The 18500-nt window shown below is 37.6% G+C and overlaps 3 protein-coding genes across 4 annotated transcripts; all 3 read left to right on the top strand.

Annotated features, from left to right (window-relative positions):
* Positions 1–2635: 2635 nt before the first annotated feature.
* LOC143462227 (potassium voltage-gated channel subfamily A member 1-like) lies at positions 2636–6471 on the top strand. 2 transcript variants are annotated; one of them, XM_076960297.1, is made up of 6 exons: positions 2636–2876; positions 3520–3662; positions 3871–4061; positions 4434–4615; positions 4834–5461; positions 5641–6471. In XM_076960297.1, the coding sequence occupies exons 1-6, from the start codon at positions 2845–2847 to the stop codon at positions 6094–6096; spliced, it is 1632 nt and encodes a 543-aa protein (XP_076816412.1). In that variant the 5' UTR covers positions 2636–2844; the 3' UTR covers positions 6097–6471. The 2 variants fall into 2 exon arrangements, with proteins under 2 accessions (XP_076816412.1, XP_076816413.1); XM_076960298.1 differs by lacking the exon at positions 2636–2876 and adding an exon at positions 2954–3051.
* Positions 6472–11010: 4539 nt separating this feature from the next.
* Positions 11011–12989, top strand: LOC143462158 (beta-1,3-galactosyltransferase brn-like). The gene is made up of 4 exons (XM_076960201.1): positions 11011–11039; positions 11203–11417; positions 11542–11770; positions 11870–12989. Exons 1-4 carry the CDS (start codon positions 11011–11013, stop codon positions 12411–12413), a joined length of 1017 nt encoding a protein of 338 aa, XP_076816316.1. The 3' UTR covers positions 12414–12989.
* Positions 12990–14375: 1386 nt separating this feature from the next.
* LOC143462157 (beta-1,3-galactosyltransferase brn-like) lies at positions 14376–15777 on the top strand. The gene is made up of 4 exons (XM_076960200.1): positions 14376–14404; positions 14568–14782; positions 14907–15135; positions 15234–15777. The coding sequence occupies exons 1-4, from the start codon at positions 14376–14378 to the stop codon at positions 15775–15777; spliced, it is 1017 nt and encodes a 338-aa protein (XP_076816315.1).
* The last annotated feature ends 2723 nt before the right edge of the window (positions 15778–18500 follow it).

Genomic DNA, 18500 nt, shown 5'->3' with positions numbered 1-18500 from the left:
TTAATTGCTTTATTTGCGTCGCAAAACCCTGGAGTGTAACTCAAGTCTGTCTCATATATATTTCGTTTCATTTTCTGACAGCGTAATAATCAGAAGTGGTTTAAAGCGCAAAGCTTAAAGATCCACAACTTGCATATGTTGAAGTTGTCTTGAGCGTAAAGTAATTGGAATTAGATGTGGAAGCTATTTTCCGAAGGAATAACTTTAAGTTATATAAATTAGATTAATAACCTCGGTCATTGAAAGTTATAAAAAGATCACCAGAAATAGCCACACATTAACTAAATTAGAATCGACAATTTTATTTTAAGGTAGAGAATTTGTCATGCGACAAACTATAAAAGAAATTTTTCATCAATATTTTATAGAAACTTTTATTCCTATATTTGCCAAGCTGCATGATAATGTAATTTTTTGGGATTTTTAAAATGCAACTTTTCGGCAAACTAACCATAGCGAAAAGGAACTAATTTCTCTTTCATTCTTTAAAAACTTTAAACTCTTTCTTTAGAACGAAACTTACAAAATCTATGAAAATATTTAGTTTGGAAATTTATACGGAGAATCTATCGCTTATTAACCAAGTATAAATTCATTTTCTATATGGTCTTAAACAGTAATGTGGATAAAAATAGATTCTGTGCTGGTAATTGGGATTTTCTTGCCGTTCGCCTCATGCATAAACTTTCGCATCAAGATCGTGATCTCTGTACATTCGGCTTTTGGGGAAACTTAATTATTTTTATACGGTGTTAAATTGGATACAATTTTAATTTGCTTTTGCCCTAAACTAAAAGCTGACAACACTTTCATTGACATTCAAGCAAAGGTGCGTCTTTTGAAATTGTCTTGTTTGTCATGGTATAAGCGCAGATTATAAGGTAGCATGCACGCAATGAAAACTGATGTTTATTCTTTGAAAAAAATATGTTATTAAACTTGCGCTTTGCAGCGAAAAGTACGTCTAAAGTTTAAAGGGTCGCGCATAAAAATAAAGAGTTATTTCTTTCTCGATAATCGCTAAAGTTCGGCAAGTATGGCTTATAAATAATGCAGCCGACATGCTTACACCGTATTTAGTGTAGATCTAACTTGCCGAGCGGACTCGTATGTTTAACGAAGACATGTTGGCCACCACAACTGATAAAAGTTACAATAAAAAAAAGATGCAAAAGTCATTTGGAAAAGATATTGTCAGTTGTGACTTAGAGAAAGTTTTAGTGGTGTTATACATCACTGGTATCAGAGTTGTGCGAAACTCTTGTTGAAGATACAAAACGTACGCGCCTATTGATCCACAGCGCGCTGCGTCATAGTTAAAGATTAAAATGTTTTTGCTATTTTAACTCATGAATAATAGAAAGAAGCTAAGTAAAGTGTCGAACTGTCTGCATTTGCAAGTGGCACGCGTGTAGCGAATTGACTCTTGACAAAATACCGAACTTGAATATCAATGAGGTCACTCTAGCGTTACTAAAACTCCTGGCCGCCTTTATTACTTACGTGGAGTCCTTTGCCGCGTGAGGTGTTTTAAATTTACTACGTAGCGAAGTTTATATCAACCATAGACAAGGGGATTACCTCGGTCTTCCAAAGGCCAGATTAAACTGTTTGAATTGACTTGGTGGCAAAACATTAGGCCGAATTTTGACAACAATTAAATGATAATTTGAAAATCAGTGCGTCACTGCGGTCTTACGATTATCTGACGAACCTGCGCTTGAACCAAGTCCAAGACAAACAAATGCAGTTTGTGTTGGCCGTGTTTAATCCAAAATCAATGCGACCTTGTTTTTATTAGTTATGCTCGACTTAATGAGATTGTAATCGTCAGGCATAGAGCAACAAAGGACATCATTTGTTTACAACTTTTTACACAAAAAAAATTTCAAACGTTCTAAAGAAGGTTACGTATTGAGTTCACAAATAGAAGATTAATTAGCATTTCAGTTTGGAACAAAAGTTCGTCTAAATTCTACTCATTCCATGTTCCAAATACTAATATTTTTCACTCACTTCAGTTTAAGTGAAATTTAAGAATCTTAAAACAGGCAAAGAAACGCCAGTGCGTAATGTTTTGCGTCGCCGTAGCTAAACATATACAACCTCGTAACGCCAAGGTGACGTCCACGGCATCTTTGGGATGACGCACGCCAGGTAAAAAGACGACGCTCGATGGCCCAAAAAAACTCAGTAAATCGATCGCGTGTAGTAGATGGAGCTTAGAGGGGGAAGCATTCGTTAGCAAAGTTAGAGGGTATTGGAAGACGCAAAATTAACTGCTATATGCAGTCAGCGAAAAACGACGTTATCCGCTATTAACAAAAAAACTTTTAAATGTGTTCACAACTATCCTTTGCGTTAGACGAGCCCTAAAAATTTTAACTTTCCAGTTGTCAGCTTTGTTTTAAACTCTAGATGACCTGGTGGAAGTAGTAGGTAGGCTTTCGCTTATCAACCAAAATTTGGACTATTGGCAAAAGTTGCCGGTAGCCAACGTAGATAAATAAAACTCGATTCTTACATTTCTGCACAGAAATTATCCAAACGTGGGAGGAATAATTTCAATTAACCGTGAAAGCTATGAGCACTACAGTGCGGCTAAGTTATAACTGCGGTTTATACGCAGGAAGAATACTGTAGAGCAAAGACCGTAGAAAACTTATTTATTATTGAAAGTGAGTTTGTTTTAAAAAAGAAGTCGGCATCGGCTTTAGATTCAAATTTTCAAGTTGTTCTAACTTCACCAGCTGGGTATAAAAGAAATGCCCGCAAATTGCAGCTTCGACGGAGAATGAGCTTAGAAGTTGACAGCAAAAAGGATAAAGATCGTCATCAAAAAGTATGGAAGGAGACGTGAATGACAAAGAAAGAAGGTGAGCAATCATGCGCTCATACAAAGAGATCATCATCAGCACACGTAGATATTTTGCACGTTACAAGTGGGGCGACGGTCTTAAACGTGCAGTAGGTCTTCGTCTGCAAAATACTAGAAAACCGGAAGCCATCGCCATAAGAAATATTACCAGCCTTTGTAAGGGAGCAAATGATGTGGGTTTTGAACGTCTTTGACTAATATATAACTAACGCTTAAAAATAACATACTGCGAACAATCACAAGTTTCCTAGAGACAAAAACGAAAAGATGAAAGGATGAAAGGAAAGGTTGTAAAAAGGAGCGTAAAGTTCTGCTAAAACTTGTCACAACTTCCAGCTCGCATTGACGAAGCTCATGTATAGTCAATCGAGCTTGGGTAGGGCCATAGAAGAGATGTTTTAGTGGGCTACGTTATTGCATCTGCATGAATAATTCAAAACGTGTTAGGTTTGCACACAGCATCGCAAGTTATAAAGTGCTAAAGTTGCTCTTACTTTCTTTGGCAAGCTTAATTAATTTCCCCTGGAGTTGTAAATAATGCAAAGGGGCTCGCAACCCGATCTGAGAGCGGCTTTTTCGAAAAGAGAGAAACCTTTTCTTTGCTTTCCCTTTCTCGCTAAAGTGAGTTAATGTCATTACAGAACGACTTATGCAGGAGAGACTCGCCTGCCTCTCGAAGATGAAGATGATATTAATCTTATTCCGAGGTTGGGGAGCGAGAACGTCTTCTATTCAAACAACAGGAACTCCTTGACTGGAATAAGAAGTAGCGTGGCTGCAGCAAGTAATAATTATGACAACGACTTTATTGATATCTTAATTTTAACCGTATCCAACAACTCTATACCCGCCCAGAATTTCGTAGCGATTTCTGCCAATATCTGTGCTTGTTTTCACAATATAAGAAAATGTATATTCAAGTAAAAAATAAAGGCATCCATACACTTGCGAGCCAGATTGATTTAGTCCAAGTAGAGATTTTTTTCTCATAGATTTCGACGATCGAGTCACCATCAACGTGGCAGGATTGATCTTCGAAACAGAGGAAGAGACTTTGCAATCATTTCCTGAAACCCTGCTTGGAAACAAGACCCTGCGCACTCGCCATTACAACGTTAGAAGAAATGAATACTTTTTCAATAGACATCGACTTGCCTTTGGCGCTATTCTTGGTTATTATCAAGTACGTCGCTATTCATATTTACTCTTCTTCGGTGTTCCTATGTATAAAGTGCTTCTTTTAAAATTGTCATAACTTATACTTAATGTAATGGTTTGTAAGAAATGAAGCAACTGTGGTTGGTAGCGAGTTAATAACTGTATTCTATTAAGCGGTTGCCAGAAATGTAGTTGCAGTAACATATAATTTCAGTACCAAAGTCAACTTAAGCCTACATAAGTGCTTGTCATACTACATGGTACTTCAGTGACCAGGATTTTTTGCTAAATATTTTAAGAGAACAAAAATTTTAAACCTTAGCTGCTGTTCTTGCAGAAGCATAAAATTTGAGACCTCCCCGTGCAATTAACCTTCTTTTTTTCTGGTTTACCTTAGAGCGGTGGAGACCTTCGACGTCCTGCCGATATTCCAGTTGATGTTTTTTTGCAAGAGATTAAATTTTATCAATTGGGAGACGAAGCCATAGAGAAATTCAAAAACGAGGAGGGATTTATCAAGGTGAAACAAAAACCGCTTCCTACGTCGGAGCCGCAGCGAAGTATCTGGCTACTTTTTGAGTGAGTTGAGTTGGAGACGAAAGTTTTAAAATTTTGCTTGGTAAAATCTAAATGAAACAGTTTCTTATTTAACGTTTGGAACAACGTTTAACGTTTGCTCATGAGAAATTATCAACCGTTAAAATTTTTGGATTAGCTTTAAACAACGTTTTAAAATAACATTTGCATAGAGTAGAAATTTGTTTCTACTGGTTTTCAATTTAACTTTACAAATGCAGATATCCAGAGAGCTCTCCCGCTGCTCGTGTCATGGCCATTGTTTCTGTGTCTGTAATTCTTCTTTCAATCATATGTTTCTGCCTCGAAACAGTCGATTCGATTAAAAATCCTAAACCTCCTACATCGTCCAACGCATCGGCTAACGCCACTGATGTCACACAAGGCAGACCAACCGACCCGTTCTGGTTCATTGAAACGGCTTGTATCTGCTGGTTCAGTTTTGAGGTGACGTTGCGTTTCCTTTGCAGCCCGAACAAGTTCAAATTCTGGAAAAATATCATGAACATCATAGACATTATCGCTATCCTACCTTACTTTATAAGCCTCGGACAAAAAGAGCCACCATCAAGAGAGAAGGAGGGAACAGGGACGTCACTCGCCATCCTGCGGGTCATACGTTTGGTGCGAGTCTTTCGGATTTTCAAACTATCCCGTCACTCGAAAGGTTTGCAAATTCTCGGCCAAACGCTCAAGGCCTCGATGCGCGAACTCGGTCTTCTGATATTTTTCCTCTTTATCGGAGTCGTGCTCTTTTCCTCCGCCGTCTACTTCGCGGAGGATGGGCAAAGCGACGAGTTCCCGTCGATCCCGGAGGCATTTTGGTGGGCTGTCGTTACCATGACAACGGTAAGGTTTCATCTGAACAAAATGTTGCTCAGCGATTATATTAATTGTAATAATCAGTCATAAGCTTGTTGGCAATTATAGACCTAAAGATATATTATCTTGAATGGGTACCCCGTCATTTAGGGCCTACCCTTGAAAATTGTTATGAAGTTGAGTTGACATGTTTGCCGCGATTGCAGGTTGGCTACGGTGACATGAAGCCAACAACACTGGCGGGAAAAGTGGTTGGGTCACTGTGTGCCATTGTCGGGGTATTATTTATCGCCCTGCCTGTACCTGTTATCGTGTCCAACTTTAACTATTTCTATCGCCGCGAAGTCGTCCATGACGACGGCGAGCAATACGAGCACGTAAGCACGTGTCCTAAGATATCTTCATTGGTAAGATGGAAGCGGTCTGCAGGGAGTTCCATTCACTCAAGCCCGCGTCAACGCAAAAACTCTTTCGATGTCCGGGATGCAAGCGAAAGCCTTGATCCAACCCCGTCTCCGACCACTATACACAACATCAATGAATGTCTACCGCAGGGAATCGACAACAACCAGGAACAAGACGGAAATGGACGGAATGGAAAACAACTAAACCCCGTCTGTAGCAATTGCATTCTTTCACGTAAAATTGAAACTAACGTATAGTTGACTCGTTGTTGACTTTTTTTAACTTGGGAAGTTGTTCTGTGGCTAATCACACGTGACTTATCTAATGTTTGTTAAATTCAATGTTTTCCCGGTATTTTCTAAACCTCAGATATCAATACAGGAACATGGTTCGTCACGGTAATGTTTGCAGCGAGGCACAGGATACATAAAAATAATAAAACGTGTGTGTGTTTTCCGTTTCATCACAAAGTGAAAGCCCCACACATGCTTTCGAAATATTTCATGGAATACAGCGTGAGTGGAAGTTAGAAAACTGTTCAACCTTACCACGCATGCTCCCTCGTAATGTTCACCCTTATCGTTACTGTGTTTGCCGAAAATAAACGAAACTGTTATTGCAATTGCAGCAGTGCAAGAATTTTTTGTAGTGCTTTTACAAAACTAAAATGTTTCGAGCTTCCGTCATCAGAGAAGCCTATTTCAAGTCAAAAATATTCTATAAATATCTGAATAATAAAGTTGAAAAAATGTAAAAGTGTTTTAGGAACTTTTCATGTTGCGATATCGCTTAGCCCACGGGGCGTTCTGGAAATTGTAGGCTGGTGCATACACACTGAATAGGCGATTTAGCCCACGGGGCGTTCTGGAAATTTTCTGTTGACCAAGTGTTTGACGCTTTGTCATTGTCAGCGAACGTGACACATACGGTGGAGGCCTATGTAAGTTCTTTGTACGACTTAGCTCAACATTTCTATACAGACCAATACCTGAGATTTTAAACAATGTGGAATGAAATGGTAATCAATTTCTTTAGTACAATAAGGGATCGCAAACATTATCGTTAAGATTTATTTCGAGTTTATTGAAATATGTAAAAATAAACACCTTTAGTCAGAACTATAGAAAAGAAATGCCCGCCGTGAAATTATACCTCCATGATTTTGAAAACTAGTGGTTTAAGACCGGCTAATATACACAGTTACACTTGCGTTGTGTGTGCTATAATTTATTTGAAAGAATTAAGTTAATCAAAGTTGACCAAATCCTCTCTCGACTTCGGCATGGCAGGTTACAGTCATACCGAAATTTGATCACCAGGTTTGCCTCGCTAAATGACTTTGTCAACTAAATATGTGACAAAGTGTCTGATTTTAATACTTTTATGTATATATTTTATTAATTGGTACATTCACCATTTAGACATTTAATGCATGATATGAACTGTTAGTTTTGCACTTTTTAAACACGTTCATTTAAGAAGTCAGCTGCATTCCTGAATTGCTATTATGAACCGAGTTGTGTGTAATCTATTGCGTTTATGTTGTTTGTATTTTAGTCGCGTACTTTAGTGTGGTTTCATCCGTTGTTTGGCGTTGCTTGCGTGTCATAAAATGGCTGTTGTTTTTATTTAATTCGAGCCATCGCTATACCCAAAGCAAGAATCATTTCTCGTTTGTTGAAGTTTAATCAAGCGAGCCATTTCACAATGCGCGCTAGAACTAACCGTTGGTTATTTTTAAGATTGTGACTAGCACCATCCCATGCTGTATACGCTGTTGTGTCCGGTTAAGATGTCCGGTTAAATTGATTTCATTTATAACTTGACTTTTAAGGTGAGCTAATGTCGAGGAGGCAGTTGAAAAATTTATGATTGTCCGTTTAAAGCGGGGAAACTCGATACAGAAGAATTTGGCGTGACGTTATGAAAAACAGGAGTCGGTAAGCTGCTTAATTGTCTGTAAAGTTAGCTGAAAAGTTTACGAACAAGCATCCAGTTTTGGGTTTAATTTTTGATAAGTTTTCCTCTGCTTTGTTGCAGTTGAAAATAAAAAACATGACTCAGGCTCCAACCACAAAAGGCCTACATCTGGCACGCAGTGTTAGTTAAGTGAAAATGAGATGAAGTGCTGTGGCGCTTGAGGGTCCCAACTCCGAACAAATGACAAGATTGCTTTCCAAATAGACATAAATAAGCAAATAGCCCATACCAAGCACACAGTAAATAACACAATGTCTAATTACGAAATATTTCACGCGGTTAGCCCAAAGGTTGGACAAAGTCACCGTGCGGTGGCGCTACAACCGCCATAGTACTGCATAGCACAATAGCCAGGGTTGCCATACCGTCCTTATTTCTAATATTTTCCTTTTTTTGAAGGTCTGTGTCTTAGAAAATATTTTGTTTTTTCTTCTAAGAAATGTCCTTATTTTCACTTACGTTCTTGATTTCGTCTTATTTTTAGGGCAGAGGTTCGTATTTTGGCATTTTGACACCTTCAGTATAACATATTGTACCAAAGAGATACAAAAATTGAGAACATACAAATAGTATGTCGTTTATTCATTTTTGGAACATTGATTGCCTTCTTCTGTTGTGCACTGTTTAAGGTAGTATTCTTCTTTTGTTTCTTGTTCGATCTTATTTTTGAGTGCAGACCGATGGCAACCCTGACTATAGCTTATGCGTATGGGTGTAAAAAAAATAAGACTAATCTCTGGATTTCTCTGCACAAAAGGAAAAGATGTAAAGCCATTGCAATATAAGTGAATAAAATATTTCAGATCTCACCCTCATTAAGCCGAAACAACCAAATTTAGTCTTGGCTAATGATGATAAAAATGTATATTTTAGGACTTATATACGCTGGAGAGCGCTTTCACCGGTTAAGGTCAACTTGCTGTTTTCGTATCAGCAGACGAATGTTTAACAATTTCAATAATAGGTTATGTTAGGAAACTCTTAAAGCGTAAACTTAGTGATGGACCCTTTTTTTCGGTTCTACTTTGATGCCATTCTTTGACTATCATCATTTCTTGTTGCGCTATACGAGAAGTTTTAAGCGCTCTGCTGAGTGCATACACATTCGTGTAAGTGAATTTATGACGAAAATGTGGCAGAGTGTGAATATGAAGTTGAGCCCATATCTGGAACCAGTTTTGTTTCACACTTATGCCCGAACCCGAACCGAACAGCTCTGAAAAGAGTTACAACTCTAATTCATAATATATCATGAATAATTGTCTTTTTGCTTTATCCATATATCTTACTCCTATATCTTCAGCTTGTAATTTGAAAAGAAATGCTATTTCTTGACGGTCACAACAAAAAATTTAAGTATTTTGCTGTTTTGTTGGGGTTTGTGCCTTGGGTTCTGTTACTGCTTACAATGCAAGCCAGCTGTGTAAAGCTTCAACAGCAAGTATATATCAGAAACATTTTCAACTTTCAAAACAAAAGGCAGAAACCTAAGTTTCAATCGAATGAATCGACTTGTCTTAACTCAATATCTTGTGCAAAAGTAAAAAATATTTCTTTTACATGCTGCGTTTATGCATGCTGTGATTAGTCAAGCGGATGCAAGGACTCAAGCTCTATTGGACGAGGAATATAACAGATATGGAGACATATTGCAAGTCATATTTTTCTATTATTTAGTGAAATTGTTTGATTGCTTCAAACCGGCAAAGTCTTTGCGTTTAGCTCTAGAGTGGCCTACACATTTTTATTGTTGATGTAACAACATTTGCAGACTTTGGTCACTTGACTGGCTGCAGTTTGTAACCTACTTATTGTTCCAACACTTTTTTGTATTGTGCTTTGAACTTGTGATAGGTGATAGCATAAACTGTTATTGCTTTGAGACCAATTTCATGTTTCGATACTTATAGGCTATTGCATACACTCGCTAGTCGTACATAGCCTTGAACGTACGTTAAAACGTTTGGCCGCCTGGCCATGCGTCAATCCTACCTGCAGACCCATACCCGTAAATGACCGCAATGTATGGCTCTGTTCATGCAAACGAAATACGCTTTACGCACGACTTAGTGAACCGTAAAGGTTAGTTTTTGACTGGGAAAAGTCGATCAACAAGACCTTTCCTAACAAAGCGCAAAACTGTGTAACTTGGAAAACTTCGCCAGCAAATCAAGTCTGTATTTTGGTCGTGAATCTGCAAAAAAGTGAAAACGTTTGCCCGCAAGGTCGTATGGTGTAAAGGTACACCCTTAAACCGTTCATCTAAAAATTTTTTGTTCTTGCTAAACAAACCTGTTTCGCTTGATTAAAGCTCGACACAACGTTTTACACATGATCAAGTACAGTAAACGTGTTAGTTTATGCGCGACTCGAGAACTATTTGCTAAGGGAAATGCCACTTGCACAGTAGGTTACTTCAGGGTATAGGAATCCTGTAAACTCAACGTTTATGTTTTCTGGGCAAAAGTTGAACAGTTAGAGTCCTTAGATTAGAGCTAGATTTTTGCATAAAATGGAATTTTTGTGAGAACGAGAAAGAACAAAATCCTCCTGATTTGATGGTGATTTGATCGATCCTTATGTCTGTTTCTATACAGACTCTTTTTATATCTAAAATATAAGTGACAGAAATAGCTTTTGAAGTTGCATGAATTCACATTTTTCAAGAAAAGCAAAGCACCTTGGAGTTTTCACTACCTGGCATAGTTTTTCATTGTACAGGAGAATGTGTAAGGTTTGTACTTTGTAGGTTTATGTTTCAGTCAATACTAGGCAAGGATACGTTTCTCATCCACAGCAGAGTTGTAAACTGGTCTTTTGTTGTTAACCCGAACCCCACCCGTATCCGAAAAGTTATTTCAAGCAGGATTTAGGTCCGAAAGTTAAATTTGCTGAATGAATTAAAGCCATCTGCTGTGCCATGACTGTCAACATGTTTTAAATCGCGCTGTGATAGAGGTTTGAAGCACCCTGCTGAGCGCATACACATGAAAGAAATAGAAACCCTGAAAAGAGTGACAACTCTGATTCATAATATATCATGAATAATTGTCTTTTTGCTTTATCCATATATCTTACTCCTATATCTTCAGTTTGTAATTTGAAAAGAAATGCTATTTCTTGTCGGTCACAACAAAAAGTATTTTGCTGTTGTGTTGGGGCTTGTGACTTGGGCTCTGTTACTGTTTACAATGCAAGCCAGCTATGTAAAGCTTCAACAGTAAGTATATATCGGAAACATTTTCGACTTTCAGAACAAAAGACAGAAACCTAAGTTTCAATCGAATGAATCGACTTGTCTTAACTCAATATCTTGTGTAAAAGTAAAAAATATTTCTTACACATGCTGCGTTTAACAATAAGCCATGGTTTTTGATTTGCAGCCAAAGTTGTAAAAGGTCAAATAATCTCGAAGCCGTTAACAACACAGCGACGCAGAAGGAAATGACGTTGCAATCAAGAAACGTCACAACCTCGAACAAAACCTACGCTTCCGATAAATCGCTTTATAGCACAATTTCAAGTTCCGCAAAGTCGAACAAGTTTTTAAAAGAACCAAATATTTATTCCAATAACGACAAAAGCAGCTGTTTACTTGGTACGTTAATATGAATAAATCTTTCAAAGACAAGTATACTTCAATTAAAAAGCAGTTTCAACATTCTGAATTACACTTATTTAAATCAAACGACGTTGAAACTGTCCTTGGTATATTTTCGCAGGAAAAAACATATCCTGGAGCATGATTATTTTCATCAAGTCGGCTGCATCTTACGGGATACGTCGCGAATGGATTCGTAAAACCTGGGGTTCTATAGGCTATCTCGATGGCGCCACTTTCCAAATTGTTTTTGTGATTGGTCAAGCACAGGAAAGTACTCAAGCTTTATTGGACGAGGAATATGACAGATACGGAGATATATTGCAAGTCGACGTTTCGGACGCGTACCTGTGAGTGAAAGATGTGTTATTTTTCACTTACAATTATTCTACCTGGCATCTTCTAAATCATGGATTTCTATTTGATAAACAATGCTTTAACGATTTCAGAGATGTTGGTTTGAAGACGTTATCGGGGATGCGGTGGACCTCAGACAAGCTTCCCCGTCAATATTTCTACTCCAGCGGTGACGATGATATGATGATTGATCTCGTAAAACTAAAGGAGGCCGTTGATAAGAACATTGCAAAAACTTCTGAGGAAAAGTGGCCAGAATTTCCAATCATTTGCACTTACGAAACAAGAGAATCATCCCATCCTATACGGGATAAACGACACAAAAATTTTATTTCTGTACAAGATTATAGTGAGCCAAACTGGCCCAAGTTTTGCCTCGGTGGATTCTACACAACCAGCGTTCGCGTCATCAGACAATTGTGGGAAGCGTCGTTGACTTCAAAGCGCATAAATACAGACGACGTTTTCATAACTGGAATACTTCGACAGAAAATTGGAATGCCCGATAACTTGGTGGTGCCAGGAATAAGTGAAACCTGCCAACACTTGGGCGGGTTTATTGAAAACAGATTCAAGACAATGTGGTCAGAAAGAAAGAAGAAATTTGAAAACAAGAGCATCTGTTTTAAACTTTAAGATTACATGGTCTACGAGGTCGTGTTATAACAGAGAGAATTTCTTTTGAGCTCTGTTGTTATATGGCTTCACTTATTCTTATATTTTATGTGTACGGTTTAGGCCTTTACGGTTTTAGGCTAAAAATGATAAGTCATACCACGTCACGGAGGTTATCTCCAATTCGTTGTACAAGAAATCACAAATGAAAGAACGTAGCCATAGCCATACCCACTTGCACTTGCGTTGTGTGTGCTACAATTTATTTGAAAGAATTAAGTTAATTGAAGTTGACCAACTTCTATCTCGACTTCTGCATGGCAGGTTACAGTCATACCGAAATTTGATCACTTTAAATGCAACATGCCTCGTTAAATGACTTTGTCAACTAAATATGTGACAAAACGACTGATTTTAATACTTTATTTAAATAGTTTATTAATTGGTACATTCACCATTTAGACATTTAATGCATGATATGAATTGTTAGTTTTGCACTTTTTAAACACGTACATTTAAGAAGTCAGCTGCATTCCTGAATTGCTATTATGAACCGAGTTGTGTGTAATCTATTGCGTTTATGGTGTTTGTATGTTAGTCGCGTACTTTAGTGTGATTTCATCCGTTGTTTGGCGTTGCTTGCGTGTCATAAAATGGCTGCTGTTTGTTTAATTCGAGACATCCCTGTACCCAAAGCAAGAATCGAGTCTCGTTTGTTAAAATTTAATCATTAATCAAGCAAACCATTCCACACGGTGGGCTTGAACTAGCCGTTGGTAATTTTCAAGGTTGTGACAAGGGTCGTCCCATGCTAAAAACGCTGTTGTGACTAGGATCGGAATACGCTGTATGCGTGAAGCGTTTTAATTTATTCAAGATGTCCGGTTAAATTGATTTTATTTACAACTTGATTTGTAAGGTGAGCTAACGTCGACGAGGCAGTTTACAACTTTATGATTGTCCGTTTAAAGCGGGGAAACTCGAAACTGAAGAAGTTGGCGTGACGTTATGAAAAACAGGAGTCAGTAAGCTGCTTGTCTGTAAAGTTAGCTGAAGATTTTACGAACAAGCATCCAGGTTTGGGGAGTAATTTTTGATAAGTTTTCATTTGCTTTGTTGCAGTTGAAAAGAAAACCATGACTCAGGCTCCAACCACAAAAGACCTACAGCTGGCACGCAGTGTTAGTTAAGTGAAAATGAGATGAGGTGCTGTGGCGCTTGAGGGTCCCAACTCCGAACAAATGACGAGGTTGCTTTCCAAGCAGACATAAATAAGCAAAAAGTGCATACCAAGCGCACAGTAATTAACACAATGTCTAATTAAGAAATATTTAAAGCGGGAAGCCCAAAGGTTGGACAAAGTCACCGTGCGGTGGTGTTACAACCGTCACAGTACTGTATAGATTTAAATAAACTAAAAGATTACTCCCTGCATTTAAAAAAAAGGGAAAATAGGTAAAGCCATTGCAAGATGCAAGATGGCCGCCTTTCTGTTTTCATACCAACAGATGGATTTGAAATTTGAATTATAGGTTATGTGCAGACACGTTCAAAGAGTCAACTATAAGTGACGGACGTTTGCCACTTTTTTTCGGTTATATTTTGATGCCATTCTCTGACTATCATCATTACTTGTTGCGTTATGCAAAGGTTTAAAGCGCTCTGCTGAGTGCATACACATTCGTGTAAGTGAATTTACGACGAAAATGGGCAGAGTGTGAATATGAATTTTTGCCTAAATCTGGAACCAGTTTTGTTTCACACTTAAGTCCCAACCCGAACCGAACAGCTCTGAAAAGAGTTACAACTCTGATTCATAATATATCACGAATAATTTTTTTTTTGCTTTGTCTATATATCTTACTACTATATCTTCAGCTTGTAATTTGAAAAGAAATGCTATTTCTTGACGGTCACAACAAAAATTTTAAGTATTTTGCAGTTCTGTTTGGGCTTGTCATTTGGGTTCTGTTACTGCTTACCATGCAAGCCAGCTATGTAAAGCTTCAACAGTAAGTATATGTCGAAAACATTTTCGACTTTGAAAACAAAAGACAGAAACCTAAGTTTCAATCGAATGAATCGACTTCTCTTAACTCAATATCTTGTGCAAAAGTAAAAAATATTTCTTACACATGCTGCGTTTAACAATAAGCCATGGCTTTTGATTTGCAGCCAAAGTAGTAAAAGGTCAAATAATCCCGAAGCCATTAACATCTCAGCGACGCAGAAGGAAATGACGTTGCAATCAAGAAACGTCTCATCCTCGAACAAAATCGACGCTTCCGATAAATCGCTTTATAGCACAATTTCTAGTTCCGCAAAATCGACCAAGTTCTTAAAAGAACCAAATTTTTATTCCAATAACGGCAAAAGCAGCTGTTTACTTGGTACGTTAATATGACTAAAACTTTCAAAAACAGGTATACTGCAATTAAAAAGCAGTTTCAACACTCCGAATTACACTTATTTAAATCAAACGACGTTGAATCTGACCTTGGTATATTTTCGCAGGAAAAAACATATCCTGGAACATGATTATTTTCATCAAGTCGGCTGCATCCTACGGGAGACGTCGCGAATGGATTCGTAAAACCTGGGGTTCTATTGGCTATCTCGATGGCGCCACTTTTCAAACTGTTTTTGTGATTGGTCAAGCAAAGGCAACTACTCAAGCTCTATTGGACGAAGAATATAGCAGATACGGAGACATATTGCAAGTCGACGCTTCAGACGCATACCTGTGAGAGAAATATGTGTTATTTTTCATTCACATATTCCACCTGGTATACTTCTAAATCATGGACTTCTATTTGATAAACAATACTTTAACGATTTCAGAGATGTTGGTTTGAAGACGATGTCGGGTATGCAGTGGACCTCAGCTAAGCTTCCTCATCAATATTTCTACTCCAGCGGTGATGATGATATGATGATTGATCTTGTAAAAGTAAAGGAGGCCGTTGATAAAAACATTGCAAAAATTTCTGAGGAAAAGTGGCCAGAATTTCCAATCATTTGCACTTACCAAACAAAAGAATCAGCGCATCCTATACGGAGCAAACAACACAAAAATTTCGTCTCAGAAGAATATTTCCGTTGGCCTTACTGGCCCAAGTTTTGCCTTGGTGGATTCTACACAACCAGCGTTCGCGTCATCAGACAATTGTGGGAAGCGTCGTTGAATTCAAAGCGCATAAATACAGACGACGTTTTCATAACTGGAATACTTCGACAGAAAATTGGAATGCCCGATGAAATGGTGGTGCCAGGAATAAGTGAAACCTGCCAACACTTGGGCGGATTAAAGGAAAATAGATTCAGTACATTTTGGTCAGAACAAATGAAGAAAATCGAAAATAAAAATACCTGTTTCAACCATTAAGAACACCATTCGCCTGCTATCAATATATTCGTTTTTCTATTATTTAGTGAAATTGTTTAATTGCGTCAAACCGGTAAAGTCTTTGCTTTGGAGTAGCCTACGCATTTTTATTGTTGATGTAACAACATTTACAGACTTTGGTCACTTGCCTGGCTGCAGAGTGTAACCTACTTATTGATTTCAACCCATTGTTTAATTGTTGTTGCGTTTTAAACTTGTGATAAGCGATTGCGTATATTGTTATTGCTTTGATATAATCTTTGCCGAGAAGTTCTTGGCAAGAACAAATATTTGCACGTCCCCTGTACGGCTTTTCATTTAAGCATTCAAATAGCAAATATGTTTAAACAAAAGATTTGGACTTTCAGAGAGTGACTGGTTTAAAGAATGTTAACCAAAGAATCTAACTTGAATGACAAGTCAAGTTACCCTTTTAATACTCTGGACAGATGGAGACTTTTGGAAGAAGGGGCATGTCAGCTTAAGCCAATTGATATCTGAAGTCAATTTTCACACAGAAAGCGAAAAATACCGCTTTCGTCAAAAAAAACCGTTTGAAAACTTAAAATATTTTCTTTATTTGGCGGCTTCATCATTGTTCCTAAACATATGAACTTTATTTCACGTTACACTTTGATGGTTTGGACAAAAAAAAATCGTTTACCTTCATGTAATCTATTCAAAAAGCACCGACTCGAGGCAAGAGTCTTTTCAATTATTGACTCGAGTCGGGTCATAACATTTAAGGTATTTTCTAGAAAGGGAGTCAAGGCAAATCTTTGCAAAACGTTAGCATCAACGACCGTTTTCCGTTCATACAAATTTCACTTCCGTTAACAGTTTATTGAAGAATGCAATTTTTGTTTTTCAACCACGTAAGCTAATTTGATTGTCTAAATATGTATCTATGCTGTACCCCAAAATCCATGCACCAAACCATTTCCTTCTTTTTTGAAAACAAACCACTTCGAAAGTGTGTATAGGAAATTTTATTTCAAGTTGTGTGTTGAGATTGTCTTGGCAAAATGCAAAAGCTCAGTAAGTCCTACTTCGTTCTATATATTGTAAATCTGACAATTTTCCTAACAAAATGCCCTGGACACCCATTGGGTGATTTGGCCATAGCCACAAGCCAACTTGAACTAACGACATTTCATGTTTAATCTTGGGTCATGCAGATATGTTTCATGAGTGCACACAATGTTACTTATTTTATTCAACTTTTAGCCCAATGTCTAAACGGGCGAACCGGTTAAGGTAAAATTCAACTGAACTCGTTAAGTCGCAAATTTAACGAGAAAGCGTTCTTTCATTTTTGTGTTAACCCAGTCCAAGATACCCATAGTCGCTGGTGTGTTTATTACTGAGGAAGGTTGAAGAAAAGTACTGTACAGTAGACAATCGCAATATCGGCATGTTTCGAAAGTATGGAGTAACAAATGGATTAGGCGGAAGCTTTGAGTCTTCCGCTTTCGGCTTCCAACAAATAGTTCCGTAAAATTACTTTCATTGCTTGTGAGTGGTAGCGTTTTATATACTTTCACGGTTTAGGAATGGTTTTGTTATATATGAACCTATATCAGTGGTTTCCAACCTTGTTTGGTGTCGGAGCCGAATTTCAAACTTCAGAGTATCTATGGAGCCGCATGAAAACACTCAAGTAATTATAACGAAAATTTTAAAGTATGAAAACATGTACCAACGAATAGCAACACTAACAAGGAAAATAACACAAATCACACAAATTTTGACCAATTTTTGACTTGTTTTGAAAAGTCAAAAAATAATCGCCCTAATTATTATAAATAGATTTTTTATATTTTTGTGGGATTTTCAGGGGTTAATGAGAGCCGCAAGAAGGCTAGCTTGGAGCCGCGGTTGGGAATCACTGATCTATATACTGACGTTGGGTTGATGTAGAAATTAAATGTAGCTCTACCAAGATCACTCAGCGGCATGAGCAATAGCGTAAAATTTTGTTGCCGATACCAGTTGATACCAACTAATATACAGAAGATTGAGCAGAAAGTGAAAAACCTACAAAGAAGTAAGGCACAGTCGCTCCAGAAAGTATAATTATTACAAGGGTATGACGTTTTCGTAACTGGAATACTTCGACAGAAAATCGGAATGCCCGAGGAAATGGTGGTGCCAGGAATAAGTGAAACCTGTCAACACTCTGGGGGCGGATTAAATGAAAATAAATTCAAGATATTTTGGTCAGAACAAATAAAGAAAATCGAAAATAAAAATTCCCGTTTCAATCTTTAAGATTTACCATTCATATGTTATCAAAGAAGTCACTTTATTGTGGTTTTATTTTGAATCGTTTTTCACAAGAAGAAGATTATAAACAACAGTTCATCCATGCATTGCACATTGAAGCAAGACAATTATAGAAATCTAACTTTCAAGGCCAAATAGCAAAACCCAAAATAAATACACGACTGATGGTGAGGGCAATGCGAAACGCAAGTAAGCAATATACATCCATGAAGTCGTTGTGATAAAATTTATCAGACGCTTTCACTTCTGTGGTTGCAGACATACTGTAGTAACCTAAATTTATACCTTCCAATCTAAATCTAACTCAAATCTAACTTTAAACAAGTGAAATTATGTTTTTCACGTACCGGTGTCCGATCTCTCCTACAAACTCTTACCTTTAACAACTGGGTTGCCTACTTTTCGTGAAATGTTACTTTCTTTAGGTAAATACATGA

The sequence above is a fragment of the Clavelina lepadiformis genome, chromosome 6 (assembly GCF_947623445.1).
Source record: "Clavelina lepadiformis chromosome 6, kaClaLepa1.1, whole genome shotgun sequence".
NCBI lineage: Eukaryota > Metazoa > Chordata > Ascidiacea > Aplousobranchia > Clavelinidae > Clavelina > Clavelina lepadiformis.
The sequence above is the reverse complement of the archived record's forward strand: the minus strand, read 5'-3'. Positions and strand labels throughout refer to the sequence as shown.

Bases quoted from the DNA above. Each gene is read 5' to 3' on its own strand.
- LOC143462227 (XM_076960297.1), top strand. From the start codon at position 2,845: ATGGAAGGAGACGTGAATGACAAAGAAAGAAG. The intron at 2,877-3,519 runs GTGAGCAATCAT...ATGTCATTACAG, and splicing joins GTGAATGACAAAGAAAGAAG to AACGACTTATGCAGGAGAGA. The intron at 4,616-4,833 runs GTGAGTTGAGTT...TTACAAATGCAG, and splicing joins AGTATCTGGCTACTTTTTGA to ATATCCAGAGAGCTCTCCCG.
- LOC143462158 (XM_076960201.1), top strand. From the start codon at position 11,011: ATGCAAGCCAGCTATGTAAAGCTTCAACA. The intron at 11,040-11,202 runs GTAAGTATATAT...TTTGATTTGCAG, and splicing joins AGCTATGTAAAGCTTCAACA to CCAAAGTTGTAAAAGGTCAA. The intron at 11,771-11,869 runs GTGAGTGAAAGA...TAACGATTTCAG, and splicing joins GACGTTTCGGACGCGTACCT to AGATGTTGGTTTGAAGACGT.
- LOC143462157 (XM_076960200.1), top strand. From the start codon at position 14,376: ATGCAAGCCAGCTATGTAAAGCTTCAACA. The intron at 14,783-14,906 runs GTACGTTAATAT...ATATTTTCGCAG, and splicing joins CAAAAGCAGCTGTTTACTTG to GAAAAAACATATCCTGGAAC. The intron at 15,136-15,233 runs GTGAGAGAAATA...TAACGATTTCAG, and splicing joins GACGCTTCAGACGCATACCT to AGATGTTGGTTTGAAGACGA.